This window comes from Hyla sarda, chromosome 1 (assembly GCF_029499605.1).
Source record: "Hyla sarda isolate aHylSar1 chromosome 1, aHylSar1.hap1, whole genome shotgun sequence".
In the NCBI taxonomy this organism is placed as follows: Eukaryota; Metazoa; Chordata; class Amphibia; order Anura; family Hylidae; genus Hyla; species Hyla sarda.
Genome location: NC_079189.1, coordinates 529,040,679 through 529,061,288, shown reverse-complemented (window position 1 = coordinate 529,061,288; position 20,610 = coordinate 529,040,679). Strand labels below are relative to the sequence as shown.

The window sequence follows — 20,610 nt, the reverse complement described above, 5'->3', positions numbered from 1 at the left end:
TATATATGGCACAATTTTAATTCAGTTTGTTTTTTGCGCCTTTTTTTCAACTTTTCAAATAGACATTCTTCACAATGTTGTCTTGCACTACACCATTTATCATTTTCACCATGCAGTGGTCACTTATTTATTAACTGTGACTTTAGTAGAAAGTAGCAATTTTTTTGCGCAAAGGGCAAAATCGAGGCAAGAGGCATCTAAAAAGAAATGTGAGAAATGCCTCTACACTAAGGAAACCTACACAGTACTAATCACCCATTAAATGTATTATTGTTCTTGCACCTTTTGATATATTTGCTGCACGCACTTTCAAAACCACTGTCAAAAGCGAGTGGAGGAAAACAACTATACTAGACGTGCTTTGATAAATCTCAGCCTGTATGTTTGGAAAATGGACAAGTAGTCACCAGTGTATATCCTTTTTGCCTATCTATACCAGGAAACATGGTGGGTGGGTGGTTTGTGCACGTTTTTTTATACTAAGGGTTACATTTTTTTTTTCTTTTTTGTAAAGTAGAACATATCATAGTTGCTTACATGTGTATTTTTCATTTGGTTTCGCTGTAGATTTTTGGGTAAAATGACTGATATCATTACAAAGTAGAATTGGTGGCGCAAAAAATAAGCATCATGGATTTTTAGGTGCAAAATTTAAAGTGTTATGATTTTTTAAATGTAAGGAGGAAAAAATTTTAGAGTAATTCTCTACTAACACACATGCATGACCTAAATGGGGGCACATTGCTCAGTATGCCCCTTTATTAGCCAAGAGCTGCTAACACTCAGTAGGTCTCATTGACTTGGGCTTTATCGCATGGTCATTTAGAGGCTCTCCATAGATGGACCCCATATTAAAAGGGTTTTCTGTGCTATCTGAATGAGGCCCAGAGTGTTAAAAACAGACTTTATACCCTAATACTGTATATATTTTACTATAACACCGTAACAAGAAATGTTTTACCCAGAAAATCCTTCTATCTAATTTGATACTGATGGTTTGTGTATTATTTATTTCCTTTCTTTCATTTAGTTTGATTCATTTAATTAAAGCTGTGTAGACAAGCAGTCTATTCTATAGGAGCATGCTGTTCTCTGTACAATAGCACTAGTTGGCTGTAGTGTAACCCGCTCTTCATTTACACTACAATTCATCAATTTCATTAGTCGCATTTAGTTTTTTGCTTGAATGCAATGTGTCTGTGCTCTGAAAATAAACCAGATATATTTGGGCCACACATGTATAGCAATTACATTACGCTGTGCCTCCCTGAGTGACACATGAAGGCTGCATAGTAGTTGGGTTGTATGGAAGCTGCAAAATGACAAAGAAATCTGCTGGTGGCACAGAAAGTGTTGTTACCAACCTCTGAGCTACAGGGCAGCACAATAACTTGGGAACAAAAGACTGCAGCGCCATAGTGCCCACTCTGTAAACCCTGACGCCTTATTACCACAGCCCAGGAACAAATGTTTCTTTCACTGAGCTATATTATTTTAGTTTTTGCTTTGTAGTCTTTCAAACAAAACTACTTAATAAAAAGCCACTTTCTAACTCAATGTATGCACCAAATTTCTAATTTGATATTTGTGGACCTGATGCATAATAAAAGGATGTCCTTTTTGCATACATTTGGATCGTATTCATCACTCTATTTAATTGGTCACTGTGAAAGCCTTCTTACATTTCTGTAAATTACTTCACTTACTATAAATTACTCTCCGCCCCAGAAAAATGCTGTTATTGGCCACTAGGTGTCTCTTTTCCCTGCAGTCTGCTGTCTGATAACTGTCTAATCAGATAGGATGGCCCAACCTCTGGGACCCATCTGCAATTTTTAGAAAGGAGCCCCAACTTTCCGCACTGCATGGAGCGGTAGATGTTACATGCTTCATTTGTCTATCAAAGAGCAATAGATACCACCAGAGAATATAGCAAGAAAGTTGGGACTCCATTATAGACATTAAGGGGTCCCAAAAGGTTTGAGGACACAGGATAGGTGATGCATTTTAATAACTGGAATACACCTTTTAAAGGGGTACTCCGCCCCTAGACATCTTATCCCCTATCCAAAGGATAGGGGAGAAGATGTCAGATCGCCGCGGTCCCACTGCTGGGGACCCCGGGGATCGCTGCTGCAGCACCCCGCTATCATTACTGTGCAGAGCGAGATCGCTCTGCACGTAATGAAGGGCAATACAGGGGCCGGAGCATTGTTATGTCAAGGCTCCGCCCCTCGTGATGTCACGGCCCGCCCCCGTCAATACAAGTCTATGGGAAGGGGGCGTGGCGGTTGTCACGCCCCCTGCCATAGACTTGCATTAAGGGGACGGGTCGTGATGTCATGAGGAGCTGAGCCATGACGTCACGCTGCTCCGGCCCCTGTATCGCCCGTCATTACGCACAGAGCGAACTCGCTCTGTGCAATAATAATGGCTGGGTGCCGCAGCGGCGATCCCTGGGTCCCCAGCAGCGGGACCGCAGCGATCTAACATCTTCTCCCCTATCCTTTGGATAGGGGATAAGATGTCTAGGGGCGGAGTACCCCTTTAAAGCTGTTTAGTCTATGTTTTACGCCACATTTTTGTTGAATTATCCTGTGCAAAATTCTGGTACAATTTTGCTGCATGTCTTAAATGGGCACTGTCTGATACAAAAACTTTTTAAATGTTGTGCATCTTGGCAAAACATAAACTCTTCTTATGAAGTATATTAGAAAAGTTAATTTCCTTTTTATAGAAATCATGGCTTTGTCCATGCCTGTGATTCAGCTTGGACAAAGTCCAGTAAGTGAAGGTGGGCTAGCACTCCTCTGTGCTCTCTCCTGTCTGATAGCACTCCTCTGTGCTCTCTCCTGTCTGATAGCACTCCTCTGTCCTCTCTCCTGTCTGATAGGACTCATCTGTGTTCTCTCCTGTCTGAAAGGACTCCTCTGTGATCTCTCCTGTCTGAAAGGACTCCTCTGTGCTCTCTCCTGTCTGAAAGGACTCCTCTGTGCTCTCTCCTGTCTGAAAGGACTCCTCTGTGCTCTCTCCTGTCTATTACTCCTCTGTGCTCTCTCCTGTCTGATATTACTCCTCTGTGCTCTCTACTGTCTGATATTACTCCTCTGTGCTCTCTACTGTCTCATATTACTCCTCTGTGCTCTCTCCTGTCTGATAGCACTCCTCTGTGCTCTCTCCTGTCTGATAGCACTCCTCTGTGCTCTCTCCTGTCTGATAGCGCTCCTCTGTGCTCTCTCCTGTCCTGTCAGACAAAGAGGAGTGCTAGCCCACCCTCACTTACTGGACTTTGTCCATGCCTGTGCTTAGGCTTAGACAAAGCCATGATTTTGTAAGCCATGATTTCTATAAAAATAAAATTTCTCTTATAAAGTATATTAGAAAGGTTATTGATTTGCCAAGATGTACAACATGTACAAACCATGCCCCTTTTAATTAAGTAATATCCCTATATTGGACATGGTAGAAAAAGTAATAAATGTGTTAAACAGCATGTGTCAATTTTTGGTGCAACATGTTCCATCATATAGTTGCAATATCAGTAGCAAATGTGCCACAATGTTTTCTGGTTGTGTGGGTCTCCACAAGATCAGCAGCAGAGAGTAGTGGCCTTAAAACTATATACAGTCATGTCCCCCTGGCTCCTGGTTAGATGACTTTGTGCTTTATTACATTGCTGCAGGGTCAGAGCCGTTCCCTCAGCAGGATTTTACACTTGTGTTTCCAGACCTGCTGAGGCGACCAGTTGGAAAAGAATAACAGAATTACCCTTCACTTTGCTCAGGAATTGGGAGCAGGGGTTATGTACAGTAAACTATTCCACCTAATGAATACAGTCATGGCAATAACTCTCCCTTTCATCCATTATTTCATTTATAATTCATGTGTGTCAAGCTGGGATCAGACAGTCAGTCAGTAGCCAGGGCATCCTTAATTCAATGGGTTACAAGCCTCAGCGCTGCTTTCGACTTTTAACCCTCTGTTAACAGTATTTACTTTTTTACCATTTACCGAACATATGGTAATGAGAATTCACCCACAGGGCCACAGAAGCCTTGGGAGCTATATGGGTAGAATCCAGATGAGGTCTCCTGCACATAGGTAGTTTTTCTCCTTTCTCGGAGCGGTTGGCGGCGGGGAGTCTGGCGCAGGTTAGATAATTAACGCATGTGTAGATTGTAAATTAGAGTTTACTCGGCCTGCAGTGGGACTCTGGAAATAAGGAGAAAAATCTCTCCCCGGGGTTACTATAGCAACCACTCACCCCACCAGTCTCTTCATTGTGCACAGCCTATCACCGGTCCTTCTCACTGGTTGTCATTGGTACAGTATTTCTATTCACACGCTGCTCCTGTAATGCACCTTGGGAAAAAATGAGATCAGATTGCTTTTATAGAAGGGAGGAAAAAAAAAAGTTCATTCCTGACAATGCATTGATGTTGCTTAATGCTGACAAGCCCCCCAAACGTTGAGACAGATCTGTGATGTTCTTAGATTCCTCGATAGCATCTCCTTCTATGTCTGTTTTTATGCCGTAATTGCTTGCTTTAGAACGCGTGTCGGCATGGAGAGACTACATCTGTCTCTATAATTGGCATCTTTTCTATACAAGATTCTTTCTGTTTCCTAAAATAAAGCGGTAAAAGCCTTAGGTGTACTGCCGGTACTTATAAAAATAGATGACATTGAACGGATTACACCCAGAATTGAACAATTTAGGCTGCATTTACATAGCAATTTTTGAATCTGCCGAGCTCATACAATTCTGACCTTGAAGGTCGTATATTCTAGATGTATCCATTGACTTTTATAGACAAATCTTATCCAACAAATGCACCCTTTTTAGTCTTTTAGTTTTCACCTGATTTTTTTGACGGGTGGAATATCAGTTTAAATGTTTTTTTTATTTTCTTTTTTATTTTTATTTTTTAACATTACTGCCTATGTAAATCATATTGCATTGTATCCCTGCACGAATCAATCTGTTCAATCATACACAATTTTTTTTTTTTTTTTTTTTTATTATACACATTTGCAGAAGCTTTGGAATTACCTCCAGCTGTCGCAAAACTACAACTCCTAGCATGCTCGGACAGCCTTAGGCTAGAAGTGCCCTGGTTGCGAGACACTGGTCTAGAAATATTGAAATTGATCAGATATATATATATATATATATACACACACACACACATTAGGGATGCACCGAAAATTACCGGCCGAAAATGGCCCTTTCGGCATTTTCGGCAGAACAAATCTGGGGAGTGTGGCTCGGAACTTTCTTGGGCAAGTCCAGCAGAAGAGGTTGACGGCAAATAATACAATACAAAAAATATATTAAAAAAGTAGGTGGGGCAATGCATTTTCGGTTTTTGGCCAAGCACAGCAGCCTAAATTTTCTGTTTCGCACCAAAATTTCCATTTCGGTGCATCCCTAATAAAAATCTATCTATCATAAATATATATTTAGCTCTCATTGGGAAAAGGACGAAATTGGCAGTCAAAATCTGCCAGAATCTGATTAGGATACCACATGTGGTTTTGTCACACAGTTCTCAGCGTGCGGCAAACTACGGCAAATGAGCCCATCGACATTCCAACGGCAATATAATTATTACCTTCAACATTTGATGTTGAGTTCCCATTAGATTAAGTAGTGTTTCACAACTTATTCATACATTTTTTTTGTAGCTTGTATAGCACACCTCTGAATTTTTTTTTCTAATGCAGGGCACACCTACACTCATTGCATTCTCCCACCCTCAGTATGCAGCTTGTTCTATGGTAGCAAATAGTTTCCCCATTCAGGTACCTTCTTCCTCCCTTGTAGGTAAGACTACCAGCAGGTTGTTTGCCCCATCTAGGTAGCTTCTCCCTCACCTCTAGATAAGTCCCCCTGTAACACTCTGTCTGCATCCCCGTTCTGTAAAACTGTAGCTCCATTCTTCCCCTTGTTTGCCGTTATAGTGGCTGATTTCCTCTTACAAATCATGGAGTCCTGCGAAGGAACATACACAATCCAAAGCTTTTGAAGTGCTGGATAATCTTCTCTTCATTGTGTATACTGCTGCTTTGCACCTGATGCAAATCCGTGCACAACCAGTGGGAAGTAGTTGAGCTGGACCTGGGTTGTGTCTTATACAAAGTCGTCTGGAGGAGCATGTGGCCATACATGTCACTCTGCTTCCTCCATAGCATTACACAGTGCAGGCGCAGTGGAGGAGGCATCGTTTCTCCATAGCGCTCAATGATATATACAAGGAAACAATCAGCACACTGTAGAACGGCAGAGAGGAACAAAGCTACAGTTTTATAGAACATGGCTGCAGACAATGAGAAGTGCTTTGCCAAGGCACCAGTTGAAAAACACTGGTATAAAGGGGCTCTGTCATTAGAAAAAAACTTTCGACATGTTGCCCAGAAATGCTAAAAGTTTTGATCGTAATGGGTCTCCGAAGACCCGCTGTGATCAAGCCGGATTATAAGCTGGAGAAGCGAGTGGCAGCACACTTGACATGCAGACTGGTAGGTATGACTCTTTTCTGCATAGACTTGTACAGAGTAAAGGTCAGATTTGATTGACAGCTGGGGAATGAGCTTTCCCGGTTTATAACTAGTTATTGCAGTGGCTCCCAGAAGACTAGGTGCAATCAAAACTTTTGACACGTCTGGACAACGTTCCAGAAGCTTTTTCTAATGACAGTAAAACTCTAAAATAGGAAAAAATACTTTAAAAGTGCTTTACATGTTCATCTATATAAATTCTGATTATTTTAAGTTTGCTCTTTACAGTGGTAAGATGGCTGGTCGCAATCCTGCACATGCTGGGAGGGCCTGACAAATATTGTCTTCCTTTTATCCGGTCATTGTTCTCGTCTTTTACAGATCTGTTTCCTTCTAACGGATTGCAGTGCTTTATATGCTGCATTGCACGTCTCTGCCTTTGCAGTACCCGAGCCTGCACTGTTTTATTTATTTAGAAATTATGTGGTGCAGTTTTAGTTGGCATATCTCCCTGCCAAAAGCCTATGGGAAGGGGAGTTGTTGCTGAGGAAGACACAGCTCTGCTTTATCTCACAGGGGCCATGTCTTGGGGGTCCACCATTCACCATTTTTTGTAAATCAACATTAATCAGTTGAAATGGATTGACCTTTACTAGCTGCTTACGCTTGTAACTTGTTCTGTATTGTCAGAAAGATACAGTTTGGGGTAGGGATGTCCTGATACTATTTTTTGTAAGACCGAGTACCAAGTACAACAAAAATAGAGAAACAGCCGCACATCCACCACTTGTATTTTGATCCAATTGCTTCTCCTCATAATTTCAAAAACTAACAGGTTGTTAGTATACATTTTGATCAAAAAGTGCATGCCCACTCGCCACGTCAATGCTGCCTAGTCAGTCGGTCCTTAACTTGACACTGGCATAGCGCCGGGCAGCGACCACTGCCTCAGAGACACAAAGCCCACCGGGGGAATGACCCAGTGGCCAAGCAGCCCCACTGCTGTCCGACCAAGCCCCTGGCTCTGGGCCCCACCACCCCACAGACAAAGCATCACAGAAACAATGGTGGCCACATTGAAGCACACCAGTGTGAACAGTTACCATGTGCTCCCTACCAGAGGGCTGGGAGAATGTAAGGAGGAAACCCTTATGAAGTCTCCTGCTAATTAAAAATGCCTGGGCCAAATGGGTGGTGTGGAGTGCTGGCCATGGAAGGAGGGAGAGACTATGGGGGAGATTTATCAAAACCTGTCCAGATAAAAAGTTGCTGAGTTGCCCATAGCAACCAATCAGATTGCCTCTTTGATTTTTAAAAAGTCCTCTGAAAAATAAAAGCGACCTGATTGGTTGCTATGGGCAACTTTTCCTCTGAACAGGTTTTGATAAATCTCCTCTTAGGTGTGGCTGTGCTTCTGTTTCTCTATTTGTGTTGTACATTTGTAGTCTCTCCCTTCTTCCATGGCCAGCACTCCACTCCACCCATTCGGCCCAGGCGTTTTTAATTAGCAGGATACTGCATAAGGGTTTCCTCCTAACATTCTCCCAGCCCTCTGGCAGGGAGCACATGGTAGGTGTTCACACTGGTGTGGTTCTCTGTGGCGGCCATTGTTTCTGTGATGCTTTGTTTGTGGGGTGGTGCAGCCCAGAGCCAGGGGCTTGGTCGGGCAGCAATGGGGCTGCCTATCCACTGGGTCATTCCCTTGGTGGGCTTGGTGTCTCGGAAACAGTGGTCCACGCCCGGCACCATCCCACTGTTTGGTTAGGGACCCACTCTGACTAGGTGGCCTTGTCGTGGCGGGTGGGTTTGTACTTTTTGATCAAAATGTATACTAACAACCTGTCAGTTTTTGAAATGATGCTGAGAAGCAAGTAGATCAAAATACAAATGGTGGATGTGCGGCTATGTTTCTCTATTTTTGTTATACTTTCATTCTAGTACTCGCTGATTCAATTATGAGTACTTTTATTTTAAAGGGAATCTGACACCAGGGTGAGCCGGTTTCTGGCCCTGCTTACCGTTCTGGTATGTGGGTTCCTTGTTGTGTGCAATGGAGGCGGCTGCTGTAGTATGAGCAAACATTTCTCTCTTCTCCATTGAGCAGAACAGGGAATTTGCATTGGCGGCGAAACCGATGTCTCCGGAGCCATTGCACTGATGTTCACATGGTCAGCAGAGGTAGAAACTGGGTCACCTGCACTATCTACCTATAAAATGAAGTTAGTGCAGGTAGTATCACCTCGTAGGTAGTATAGATAGTTGCAGACATTAGCAGCAGCCTCCTGTAGCCAGCAGCCCCCCTGCAGCCATTAGTAGCAGGCCCCTCCCTTGTACACAGCAAGACACCCCCAAACCCCCCCCTCGGTAGTGGCACTGGTAGTTGCTCACATGCGACTGTCGGGTGTTGCCGCTCTGATTCTCTGTTCTCCCGTCCGCATCATGGCGTCCTATGGTGGAGCATGTGACATACACGTCACTCTGCTTCCTCCATAGCGTTACACTGGGCGCAGTGGAGGAGGTGGAGTGACGTGTGTGTCATGTGCTCCTCCATGGGACGGGAGAATGGGGCAGGAGAGGATGGCCACACTGCAACAGGTTTCAGACATGGTATCGGGGACATTAAACAAGTCCCCGATACCATGTAAATACTAGTATCTGTATTGGGACATCACTAGTTTGGGGCCCAGTGGAATAGGTTTTGCTTTGTCTGAACAAACTCAGATGTTGGTCCGGGCTGCAAGATACCTGTTTATATCTTGTAGACTGAGACTTAAGTGATCAGTCAATATATATATTTTCTAAAAGTCCCTTGCAAGTCTATAGGACTTCCTGCAAATCCATTTCCATTACCGCTATGCGCACTAGTGGTACTGGCCGTTCATGCTGGTGATGCTACAGCATGTATTGGCTATATACTTGTAGAATGAGTAATGAATATAAATGAAGGGGTTGTAGCAGAGGGCTGATGCTGGTGGGCATAACAGTGCACCAAGGACCCTGGAGAAGGCCAGGGTGCACCAAAGAAGCTAATTTTACGTATTTTTATCTTAGTCCGTGAATGGCACTACTGGTCAAAAAAAAAAAAGTAAACTGCTCTGGAATCGGGGTCATCTGCACTTTTACCCTTTACAAGCAGGTTAATGTGGGTGACGCTGCTGCAAAATGAAAAAAGTACTTTTTTACTTTGTGTTTTATATATATATATATATATATATATATATATATATATATATATATATATACATACATACAGTGGTCCCTCAAGTTACAATATTAATTGGTTCCAGGACGACCATTGTATGTTGAAACCATTGTATGTTGAGACCATAACTCTATGGAAACCTGGTAATTGGTTCTGAAGCCCCAAAATTTCATCCAAAAATAGGAAAATGTGAGGATTAAAGAAAAATAAGTAGATAACTAATACAGATAAAGAAAGTCCGCACATATAAAAGTAAGAAAGATCTGCTGGGAGCTGTAAATCCCTGTCTATGTCAGTGTTTCCCAAGCAGGGAGCCTCCAGCTGTTGCAAAACTACAACTCCCAGCATGCCCGGACAGCCAACGGCTGTCCGGGCATGCTGGGAGTTGTAGTTTTGCAACAGCTGGAGGCACCCTGGTTGGGAAACAATGGTTTATGTAGAGGACAGGAGCTTCTTCAGGGTCCTATACAGTACACACAGTGTCCCAAATGGAGCCGCCCTTACTTGTGTCCAAAGGATCAGCTAACCTGGCACAGGTAAGGAGTAGTACAAAACATGTAGTTCCTCCCTGTACTGTAGGGGGCGCTACCAGACACCAGTCAGTGCATGCACTTCAGGTATACAGGTGATTTACCAGTAAAATGCCCATTCTGATTGGTCGGTCCTTCCAGCCATTGACACGTTTCACAGATCTGGACTATCTGTACATTGTATGTTGAGTCTGGTTTCTAGTTACAATGGTCCAGAAAAGACCATTGTATGTTGAAACTATTGTATGTTGAGGCCATTGTAAGTTGAGGGATCACTGTATATACATGTGTGTGTGTGTGTGTGTGTGTATATATATATATATATATATATATATATATATATATATATATATATATATATATATATAATATAATATAATTTTGTGCAATGGGAAAAAAATACCACAGAAAAAAATACAACTAAAAACACATGTACTAAAGCACAATATTTTGGCAAAACACCACAAAAACTGCTTAAACCCATTGAGCTAAAAAAAAAATTTGATATATGTATATGTATTATCACAGTTCTTGTTAATTTAATGTATTACTGTCACACAGACATTTTAGATCGGTTGGGGTATCAGAGTTCTATCGTTAAATATATGGCCTGGGTGAAGCGCCATATTCCTCAGCTTAGCGTTTGGTCTGTCTCATTGCAGGAGTTGGGCTTTATAGACTAACAATAGAGATCGTCTCCTTTAGTCAGACTGAGCACTTTTCTATAGATCTACACTATTTAGCGATTTATAAAGAACGTTCAAATTTTTTATATTGTGGTGGTAATACACATGACCTATGCCCAGACAAATGGGGGTAAAAATAACTTGATTTACACAAACAATGATAAATTCTCTCAATCCCCCCCCCCCCCCCCCCCATGAGTTTTCTTTCCCGCCCCTGTGTTCAGGGGCCCCCAGTGTGTTGTCGCTGATGTAAAGAATACTTTATGGTGAGAGGGATTGGACTCCATTGTTAGATGCTAGCCTGTTATTATAGCGGTGGTATAGCGAAACTTGGGTTGTGTTTGCATAACCCTTTTGTTTGCACCTGTTACTTGTCGGGGAAATGAGGGTATTTAGATGCGATCATGCATGCAATGGCTCCCTGTGGATCGCGCAGTAATCTTTTTGGTGATTCTGGTCATACGGGTTGGGCATCAGTCTTAAGATGAACAAAAGAGGAGGGAAGTGACAAATTAATGTTTGTTCACTTGAGAAGAATGATTATAAATCCTTTATAGATGGGGCCCTGAGTGTCACATCCCAAGTGTAGGATTCAGTGTGCAGAGCAGGATTGTACGCTCGTTCTTGTACTGGAATGACTGTAGAAGGATCATCCTTTCCGTTTATACAATTCCTTCTTTTTTGGATCATTCCTGCCTCCTCTGACCAAAGATAACAAAACCTGCACCTCATACCTCTGTCAGATATTACGTCCGTTTCAGGAATCACGTACTGCATAGTGACCTTATTTTTTTTTTGTCTCTAGCACATTGTAGCATGGATATTATGTAAAAGTATATCCTGCCAGGTATTATTTTTATATGCCTCAGTATATATGAGTAGTAGCATAAATATAAAAAATACATACTAGTACTTCTATGGCGTGACCTAGTAACATGCCAAATTCTAGTTTGTTACAACATCTGTTATTTTAAAGCAACCTGTTTCTGTTAAAGAAGCACTCTGTTTTTTTTTTTTTTTTTTTTTTTTTTTTTTTGGCCTATATAGTGCAAAATATCATTAAAGGGGTATTCTCATTTCTGTAATCAGTTTTTAAATGGTAAATTTATTGGGGAAGATTTGTAGAGGAAAAGTTGTGCAGTTGCCAATAGCAACCAATCAGATTGACCCAGATTTATCAAACTGTGTGAGAGGAAAATTGGAGTGATTTTCCCCCAGCAACCAATCACAGCTCATCTTTCACTTTACCAGAGCTCATTAGCTGAGCTGTGATTGGTCGCTGTGGAAAAATCTCTCCATTTTATTATTAAAATTTTTTTTTAAATGAGAGAAGCAATCTGATTGGTGGCTTTGTGCAACTGCTCTTCCTCTGCACAGGTTTTTTCTCTCCCATAATTTTTTTGTAAATATATATAAATAAATATATATACTCATGGCCGTAAGTATTTCTCACAGAAAAGGATTGCAGTAACACATGTTTTGCTATACACATGTTTATTCCCTTTGTGTGTATTGGAACTAAACCAAAAAGGGAGGAAAAATCTAATTGGACATAATGTCACACCAAACTCCAAAAATGGGCTGGACAAAGTTATTGGTTGCACACCCTTTGGAAAAAATAACTGAAATCAGTTGCCTCTCAGCCGGAATGTTGGACCACTCTTCCTGCAAACTGCTCCAGGTCTCTCTTATTGGAAGGCGCCTTTTCCCAACAGCAATTTTAAGATCTCTCCACAGATGTTCAATGGGATTTAGATCTGGACTCATTGCTGCCACTTCAGAACTCTCCAGCGCTTTGTTGCCATCCATTTCTGGGTGCTTTTTTACGTATGTTTGGGGTCATTGTCTTGCTCGGACGCAAATCCAGCTTTCTGACACTGGGCTGTACAGTGCTACCCAAAATCCGTTGGTAATCCTCAGATTTTATGATGCCTTGCACACATTCAAGGCACCCAGTGCCAGAGGCAGCAAAACAACCCCAAAACATCATTGAACCTCCACCATATTTCACTGTAGGTACTGTGTTCTTTTCTTTGTAGACCTCGTTCTGTTTTAGGTAAACAGTAGAGTGTTGTGCTTTGCCAAAAAGCTCTATCTTGGTCTCAACTGTCCACAAGACGTTTTCCCAGAAGGATTTTGGCTTACTCAAGCTCATTTTGGCAAAATGTAGTCTTGCTTTTTTATGTCTCTGTGTCAGCAGTGGGGTCCTCCTTGGTCTTCTGCCATAGCGTTTCATTCCATTTAAATGTCGATGGATAGTTCGCGCTGACAGTGACGCTCCCTGAGCCTGCAGGACAGCTGGAATATCTTTGGAACTTGTTTGGGGCTGCTTATCCACCAACCGGACTATCATGTGTTGACTATCCACCTTTCATCAAATTTTCTCTTCCGTCCACACCCAGGGAGATTCGCTACAGTACCATGGGTTGCAAACATCTTGATAATGTTGCGCACTGTGGACAAAGGCAAATCTAGATCTCTTGAGATTGTTGATATTTTTCTACAATTTTGGTTCTCAAGTCCTCAGACAGTTCTCTTCTCCTCTTTCTGTTGTTAGTGCTTAGTGTGGTACACACAGACACACAATGCAAATACTAAGTGAACTTCTCTCCTTTTTATCTGTGTGATTTGTACATTGCTCACACCTGTTACTTGCCCCATATAACATGCTTGAAACAATCTTATTCTTCCACAATTTTGAAAGGGTGGCAATAATTTTGGCCAGACCATTTTTGGAGTTTTATTTGACATTTTGTCCAATCTGCTTTTTTTTCCTCCCTTTTTTTTGTTTAGTTCCAATACACACAAAGGGAATAAACATATGTATAGCAAAACATGTGTTACTGCAATCCTTATCTATGAGAAATACTTCATTTATTCGAAAAATTTCAGGGGTGCCAACATTTACGGCCATGACTGTAGGAATATATAATTTTGCTTCATGCCTCCTTTTTATGTCACAGCTGCCTTTTATCTGTCTCTTGTTTACTGCTGGTTGGATTTGATAGGTGAAGATGTAATTCTGTAGTTCACACAGGAGAGCAGAAGGCTGTTGGGGCATGCTGGGAGTTGTAGTTTTGCAACAGCTGGAGGCACACTGGTTGGGAAACACTGCAGTAGAGCATTTTATATACTAGTTGTCAGACTGGAGATCACATGACCATCCTGTTGTAATAAAGGGCTCACTGTAAGGAATACAGGAACATTGCTGGTAAGCATTAATTCATTTATTTATTTTTTAATACATATAGGGGGAGATTTATCAAAACCTGTCCAGAGGAAAAGTTGCTGAGTTACCCATAGCAACCAATCAAATCGCTTCTTTCATTTTTGAAAAGGCCTCTGAAAAATGAAAGAAGCGATCTGATTGGTTGCTATGGGCAACTTTTCCTCTGGACAGGTTTTGGAAATCTCCCCCTATATGTACAGTGGTCCCTCAAGTTACAATATTAATTGGTTCTGGGACGACCATTGTATGTTGAAACCATTGTATGTTGAGACCAGAACTCTATGGAAACCTGGTAATTGGTTCTAAAGGCACCAAAATGTCATCCAAAAATAGGAAAAAGTGAGAATTAAATATAAATAAGTAGATAACTGATATAGATAAAGCAAATCCTTACATATAAAAGTAATAAAGATCTGCTGGGAGCTGTAAATCACTGTCTGTCAGTGTTTCCCAAGCAGGGAGCCTCCAGCTGTTGCAAAACTACAATTCCCAGCATGCCCGGACAGCCAAAGGCTGTCCGGGCATGCTGGGAGTTGTAGTTTTGCAACAGCTGGGGGCACCCTGCTTGGGAAGCACTGGTCTATGTAGAGGACAGGAGCGTCTTTGGGGTCCTGTACAGTATACACAGTGTCCTAAAAAGTAACATAGAGCCACCCACACCTGGTGTCCAAAAGAGCAGCTGATCCTGGTACAGGTAAAGAGTGCAGAACATGTAATACCTCCCTGTACTGTAGGGGGCGCTACCATACCCAAGGCAGTGCATTCGCTTCAGTAATACAGTTTTACCAGTGAATGCCCATTCTGATTGGTCAGTTCATTGACATGTTTCACAGATCTGGATTGTCCATAGCATTGTATGTGGAGTCTGGTTTCAACTTACAATGGTCCAGAAAAGACCATCTTATGTTGAAACTATTGTATGTTGAGGCCATTGTAAGTTGAGGGATCACTGTATTTAAAAAAAAATAAATAAATGAATGAATTCCGGAGTGATTCTTTAAATGCTTACATCCATCTTATAACTGCTTACCTGTGCAGCCTTGTTCCAATAGATTAATTTGTGGGTTCCATAAATAGTTTTCTCTATAAGAGAATGGCGTAGGCCACATAACAGTTCTATCCAGAGCATTGCAGTAATGAGATCCATTCTACTTTACTCAGTCCCAATCTATGATCATATTACACTAAGCAGGATTTAGTGGTCCTCCTCCTTATTCCTTTCTCCAGTTTTCCTCAGGCGGTGTTTTTCAGCACACGAGAGATGGGGGTAAATAGGAGGAGAACGGGTTGCTGTAATAATATGGTAAATGTTCTGGAAAGCGAGTTCAATCAGATGGAAGACGTATCCCTGACAAGAGGCGCTGGGAGTACACTGCTTCGGGCTGCCAGCATCTGGATGTCTCTATTGCAGGCTTATCTTTCCTTTGCTCAACTAGGGAAACAGAGCAATTCACTCTTTCATTTTAAATATCTATTACTGTAACACTTGGAATGGAGCAGGCGTTTCAGTGACTTGGCATTAGCACAGGCCAGATGCAGGAACACAGATTGGAGGGGAGCAGTGTCTTTCTGCATCATGGGGTTGGGCAAGCTCCATGTAAAATGAGGTGCAGAAATATGCAGATTTTTATCAAATTGGCTTTTTCTCCACTTTGCATGCGGAAGAGAGCAGAGAGCTACAGCTACACGTAATGAGAAGCTAATTTGGGACTCCCTGAACATTCATGCTTACAATACAGCGCAAAGAGCAGTGACATCTACTTACAACAATGATTTCCCTAATAACCTGACAGTGGTGACACATTTAGTTGAAACACAAGAGGTGCCAGTGGGCAACAATATGTAATGCTTTTTGATGTGCGCATGAGTTTTGGCACAGAGATGAACTGGATCAAACTGACAAGGAAAAAAAAAGTCCTGTGACGAAGGATTGTTGTAGTACTACCAGCCCAGATGGAATTTTCATGTATTCATTCTATCCAGACAGAACAAATCCTTTAAAAGTGTGCGTGCAATTGCATTATTAATCAGGTTGATGTGTTTTTATGAAGTGTTCACAATAAAATAATCCTATTTGATATGTTCATAATTTTAATTATTATTCAGTAGTTGTACAGGTATTACAAAATCTTTTTTTTTTTTTTTTGATAGGTTTCGTCACAGTCCAAACTGTTGGTATTTAAGGAACTGGACGATTCACGGATGGATTAGAAAATGTCTCCAATATGGAGCTTTCGACAAAGCTGTGTATACTTTGAAGAATAAGGTAGGCTGTGTTTTCTCTGAGCTGCCTCTTGTTGACAACCCAGAGAGACCTTTCATGGATTTTTCAGGAAATACTTAAAGGGGTATTCCGGGCAAAAACATCTTATCCCCTATCGAAAGGATAGGGGATAAGATGTCTAATCGTGGGGGGCCCGCTGCTGGGAACCCCCGCGATTTCCCTGCAGCAGCCCGCATTCTATGCATAACTGTGTCTGAAGTTTCAGAAACCTCCAGGCTTCCGAGACGGGGATGTGACTACACATAGAATGTGGGCTTCTGCAGGGAGATTGCGGGGGGTCCCAGCGGCGGGCCCCCCCATGATAAGACATCTTATCCCCTTTCGATAGGGGATAAGATGTTTTTGCCCGGAATACCGCTTTAAGGCTCTCACCTCACAGCCTTACCATGGCCTATAGCCATATAGACATTCTAAAATAAAACATGTATTTTCATTTTTTTTTTTTTTTTTTATATAAAAACTGCACACAGTTTTTGGCACAGTTCTTGACTGAGCAGCACATTGTTGCAGCCAATGGTGGTGATATCATACATGAGTCTCTATCCTATGAGATGCAGCTAGATACTGCCTCTGTGTTGTAAGCTGGGAAAGTCTTTCACAAGTAGGAAGTCTATGGGGAAGTCTATCACAATAGACAGGCTGAAGTTGCATCTCAGGTGTACACAGGAATTTTATAACTTAGGCTGGGTCCACACTACGTTTTGTCCCATACGGGAGCGCATACGGCAGGGGGGAGCTAAAACCTCGCGCTCCCGTATGTGACCGTATGCGCTCCCGTATGCCATTCACTTCAATGAGCCGACCGGAGTGAAACGTTCGGTCCGGTCGGCTCATTTTTGCGCCGTATGCGCTTTTACAACCGGACCTAAAACCGTGGTTGACCACAGTTTTAGGTCCGGTTGTAAAAGCGCATACGGCGCAAAAATGAGCCGACCGGACCGAACGTTTCACTCCGGTCGGCTCATTGAAGTGAATGGCATACGGGAGCGCATACGGTCACATACGGGAGCGCGAGGTTTTAGCTCCCTCCTGCCGTATGCGCTCCCGTATGGGACAAAACGTAGTGTGGACCCAGCCTTAATGACGCAAGTTCCATGTCACTGAGATCTAACATATGCTGCACTTAAATAGGACTTGAGGTAAGTGCTGTGTGACGAGTCTATGCCCACTCTGCCTCTAAAAATTCAAAGGCAGCATTGAAATTATATATCACAAGGCTGCTCATGAAATTGCATTAGGGGAACCATATCTTAGAGGGATTGCAGACAACCCTTAGTTGACACATGAACTGAAACTGCTATCCGGCAGCACAGACTGCTTCAGCTGCCACCGGATAGCTGTTTACGGTGCCCCGTGTGGTCCGCTGACGATCACTTACCTGTCCTCGGTGCTCCGGCGCGTCCTCTTCGGGATCCCTGCATCGTCGGCGCTCTCCGTCGTCGTCATCACGTCGCTGCGCGCGCCGTCCCATCATCCAATAGGAGCGGCTTGCGTAGCGACGTGATGGAGAGCGAGGATGCCGGGGAAGCAGAGGCCTTGCCGGAGCGGCGACAGCGATGGAGGGCGACATCCAGGTCAACGGTGACAGTCTGGAGCGGCGGGGGACACGTGAGTATAACCTCCAATACCAATGGTCTTCAACCTGTGGACCTCCAGATGTTGCAAAACTACAACTCCCAGCATGCCCGGACAGCCGTTGGCTGTCCGGGCTTGCTGGGTGTTGTAGTTTTGCAACATCTGGAGGTCCGCAGGTTGTAGACCACTGTCCTATACTTTACATTGCACGCATCCCTCAACATACGCATCCCTGGAGGTCCGCAGGTTGTAGACCACGGTCCTATACTTTACATTGCACGCATCCCTCAACATGAAGCCGGGGCGGTGCCGGCGGGTCCGTGGCACAGGTGTGCTCAGAAGGAGGGAGTGAGCTGACTTCAATTTCATCTGTTTGCTCAACATACGATGGTTTCAACAAACAATGGTCCATTTGGAACGGATTACCATCATATGTTGAGGGACCACTGTACTCATAAGACTCAGAAATACTTCATCCTAACACGCTATGGACCATTTTGAAAATCATTTATTTTTCTTGCTTTGCAGTTATTATGAAAAATAATGTACTTACTCTTGCTTCTTCAACTTCTGCAGCTTGATGTATGAGCTCGGTTTTCTGTCTACTTATACATGGGCAATATGATCACTGCTTTTTTCAGTCTGTAAGAGCTGTCCTCCAAGGATTCTTACCCCCCCCCCCCCCAATCTGTTGAGCTTGTGTGTAACCCCCCCCTGCTGACTCTAACACAGAGAAAGCAATAAGTTTGTTTGATGAATTTCTTATCTACAGGCAATGGTTAAAGGAGTACTCCGGCAGTCACTTTTTTCCTTTTATCCCGTCCGGGCTGCAAAATAAAAGAAAGCACACTTTCTCTTACCTGCCAACGAGCCCCCGGAGCACCGGTACACTCCGGTACAGGCGTTTGGTCCCCGGGCTGTATTTTTCTTCCTGTTAGCCCGGCACATCACATGGAGCTTCAGCCTATCACCGTCCGCAGCGATGTCCCGCCTCGGCCGGTGATAGGCTGAAGCTCCGTGTGACGTGCCAGGCTAACAGGATGTAAGAAGAATACAGCCCGGGGACCAAACGCCTGTACCGGAGCTCCGGGGGCTCGTTGGCAGGTAAGGGAAAGTGTGTTTTCTTTTATTTTGAAGCCTGGACGGGATAAAAGGAAAAAAGTGCGCGCCGGAGTACTCCTTTAAATAGTTATAATTTTTTTTTTTTAATAAAGGCTACTCAGAAAGTTGCTTAATTTTGCATTCATAAAACATAACAAAACAAGTAAAACAAATCAGTGAATAGGTATCAATAGCCTTGTTTACATGTGATAGTTTCCCAAAGTGCAATAACTTTCTGTCTCTCTCTTAGGTCCAGTACGGTATTTTCCCAGATAACTTCACATTTAATATATTACTTGATGCATTCATTAAGAAAGAACATTTTGAAGGTACTTATATGCATTTACTTGACCTAATTTTTTATCTTTCTAGTTTTCCACCATGGATACCGAATAAGTGTACGATTGGCAGTGTTTCCCTACCAGTCCGCCTCCAGCTTTAGGAAAACTACAACTTCCAGCATGCTGATAGTTGTCGTTTTCCAACAGCTGGAGACACACTGGTTGAAAAACACTGCCGTATATTGTGGAAAGGTAATAAGCTTGTGGCAAAATCCCTTTTGTGCTGTACAGTAACCCCCGAGTTATGATGGCCTCACCATATAAATAATTTCAATTTACGATGACCTCTCTCTTGGCTATCGTAAGCTAAATTCAGCATTAAATTGTGTTCCCCCTGGGTGCGGCAGCAGTGGTGAGTTTCAGCTTGTCTCAGCCACACACTTGATTGTGTGTTTCGTGTCTGGGACTTGCGTTATTGGCTGGAAGATATTGGCCAATCAGCACAGACCTCTTAAATCTGCAACATCCACTCAGCATCACAATTGTACTGTAAGCCTTGTGAATGCTGATTGGCCGAGGGTGAAGATGCCACTGCTGCTGTTATGGGCACTGTACAGTTTACAAGATCCCAGAGCTGGACCTTTTTTCTATTAAAATAAGTGGGGGTCCTAGAGTTCAGACATCCTCTGATTAGACACTTATCACTAATCCTGTGATTAGGTAATAAATTATTATAAGAAAACACCTCTAGTGCTCTGTATACACAGACCCAAAGAGAAGTAAAGCCTAAAGGGGCATCCCCATCTTGTACACATATTTCAGGTTAACATTTTGGAGGTTCCGAATTGTTTCAACATACAATGGTCCACCTGGAAATGATTAATATCATATGTTGAGGAGTTACTGTGCTTTATGCATGTAAAGTCTATAAAGTTATCCAATAGAAATAAAATGTTTAAGGCTACTGGATAATCTGAAGTACAAAGATAAAGTTCTTTATATTTATGGTTTGTGACTCTTGTAAGGTTTTAGAGGTTTTATAAGTGGGCGGTATGTTCTATGAATTTAAGATATTTCATGTCGCTCTTCCAGATGCTGTATCTGTGGTGACGGAGATAATGCTCCAAGAGAGTTTTGATAGCGTCTCCACACAACTCCTCTCTCTCTATGCTTTGCACATGTATCTGTCTGGAAATCCACAATTAACGGTAATTTATCTTT

General features: G+C 42.6%; 1 protein-coding gene across 7 annotated transcripts in view; it reads left to right on the top strand.

Annotated features, from left to right (window-relative positions):
* The window catches only part of MRPS27 (mitochondrial ribosomal protein S27), a 117,392-nt gene that overhangs the window by 69,745 nt on the left and 27,037 nt on the right, over positions 1-20,610 (top strand). For 5 of the 7 annotated variants that reach the window (XM_056539814.1, XM_056539782.1, XM_056539790.1 and 2 more), the window contains exons 5-7: positions 16,300-16,414; positions 19,359-19,437; positions 20,482-20,597. In XM_056539814.1, coding sequence (XP_056395789.1) covers positions 16,300-16,414; positions 19,359-19,437; positions 20,482-20,597 — 310 coding nt within the window. Of the gene's footprint in view, positions 1-15,534; positions 15,756-16,097; positions 16,154-16,299; positions 16,415-19,358; positions 19,438-20,481; positions 20,598-20,610 lie in introns of those variants that run through there. The other 2 variants (XM_056539822.1, XM_056539832.1) reach the window with 2 other exon arrangements.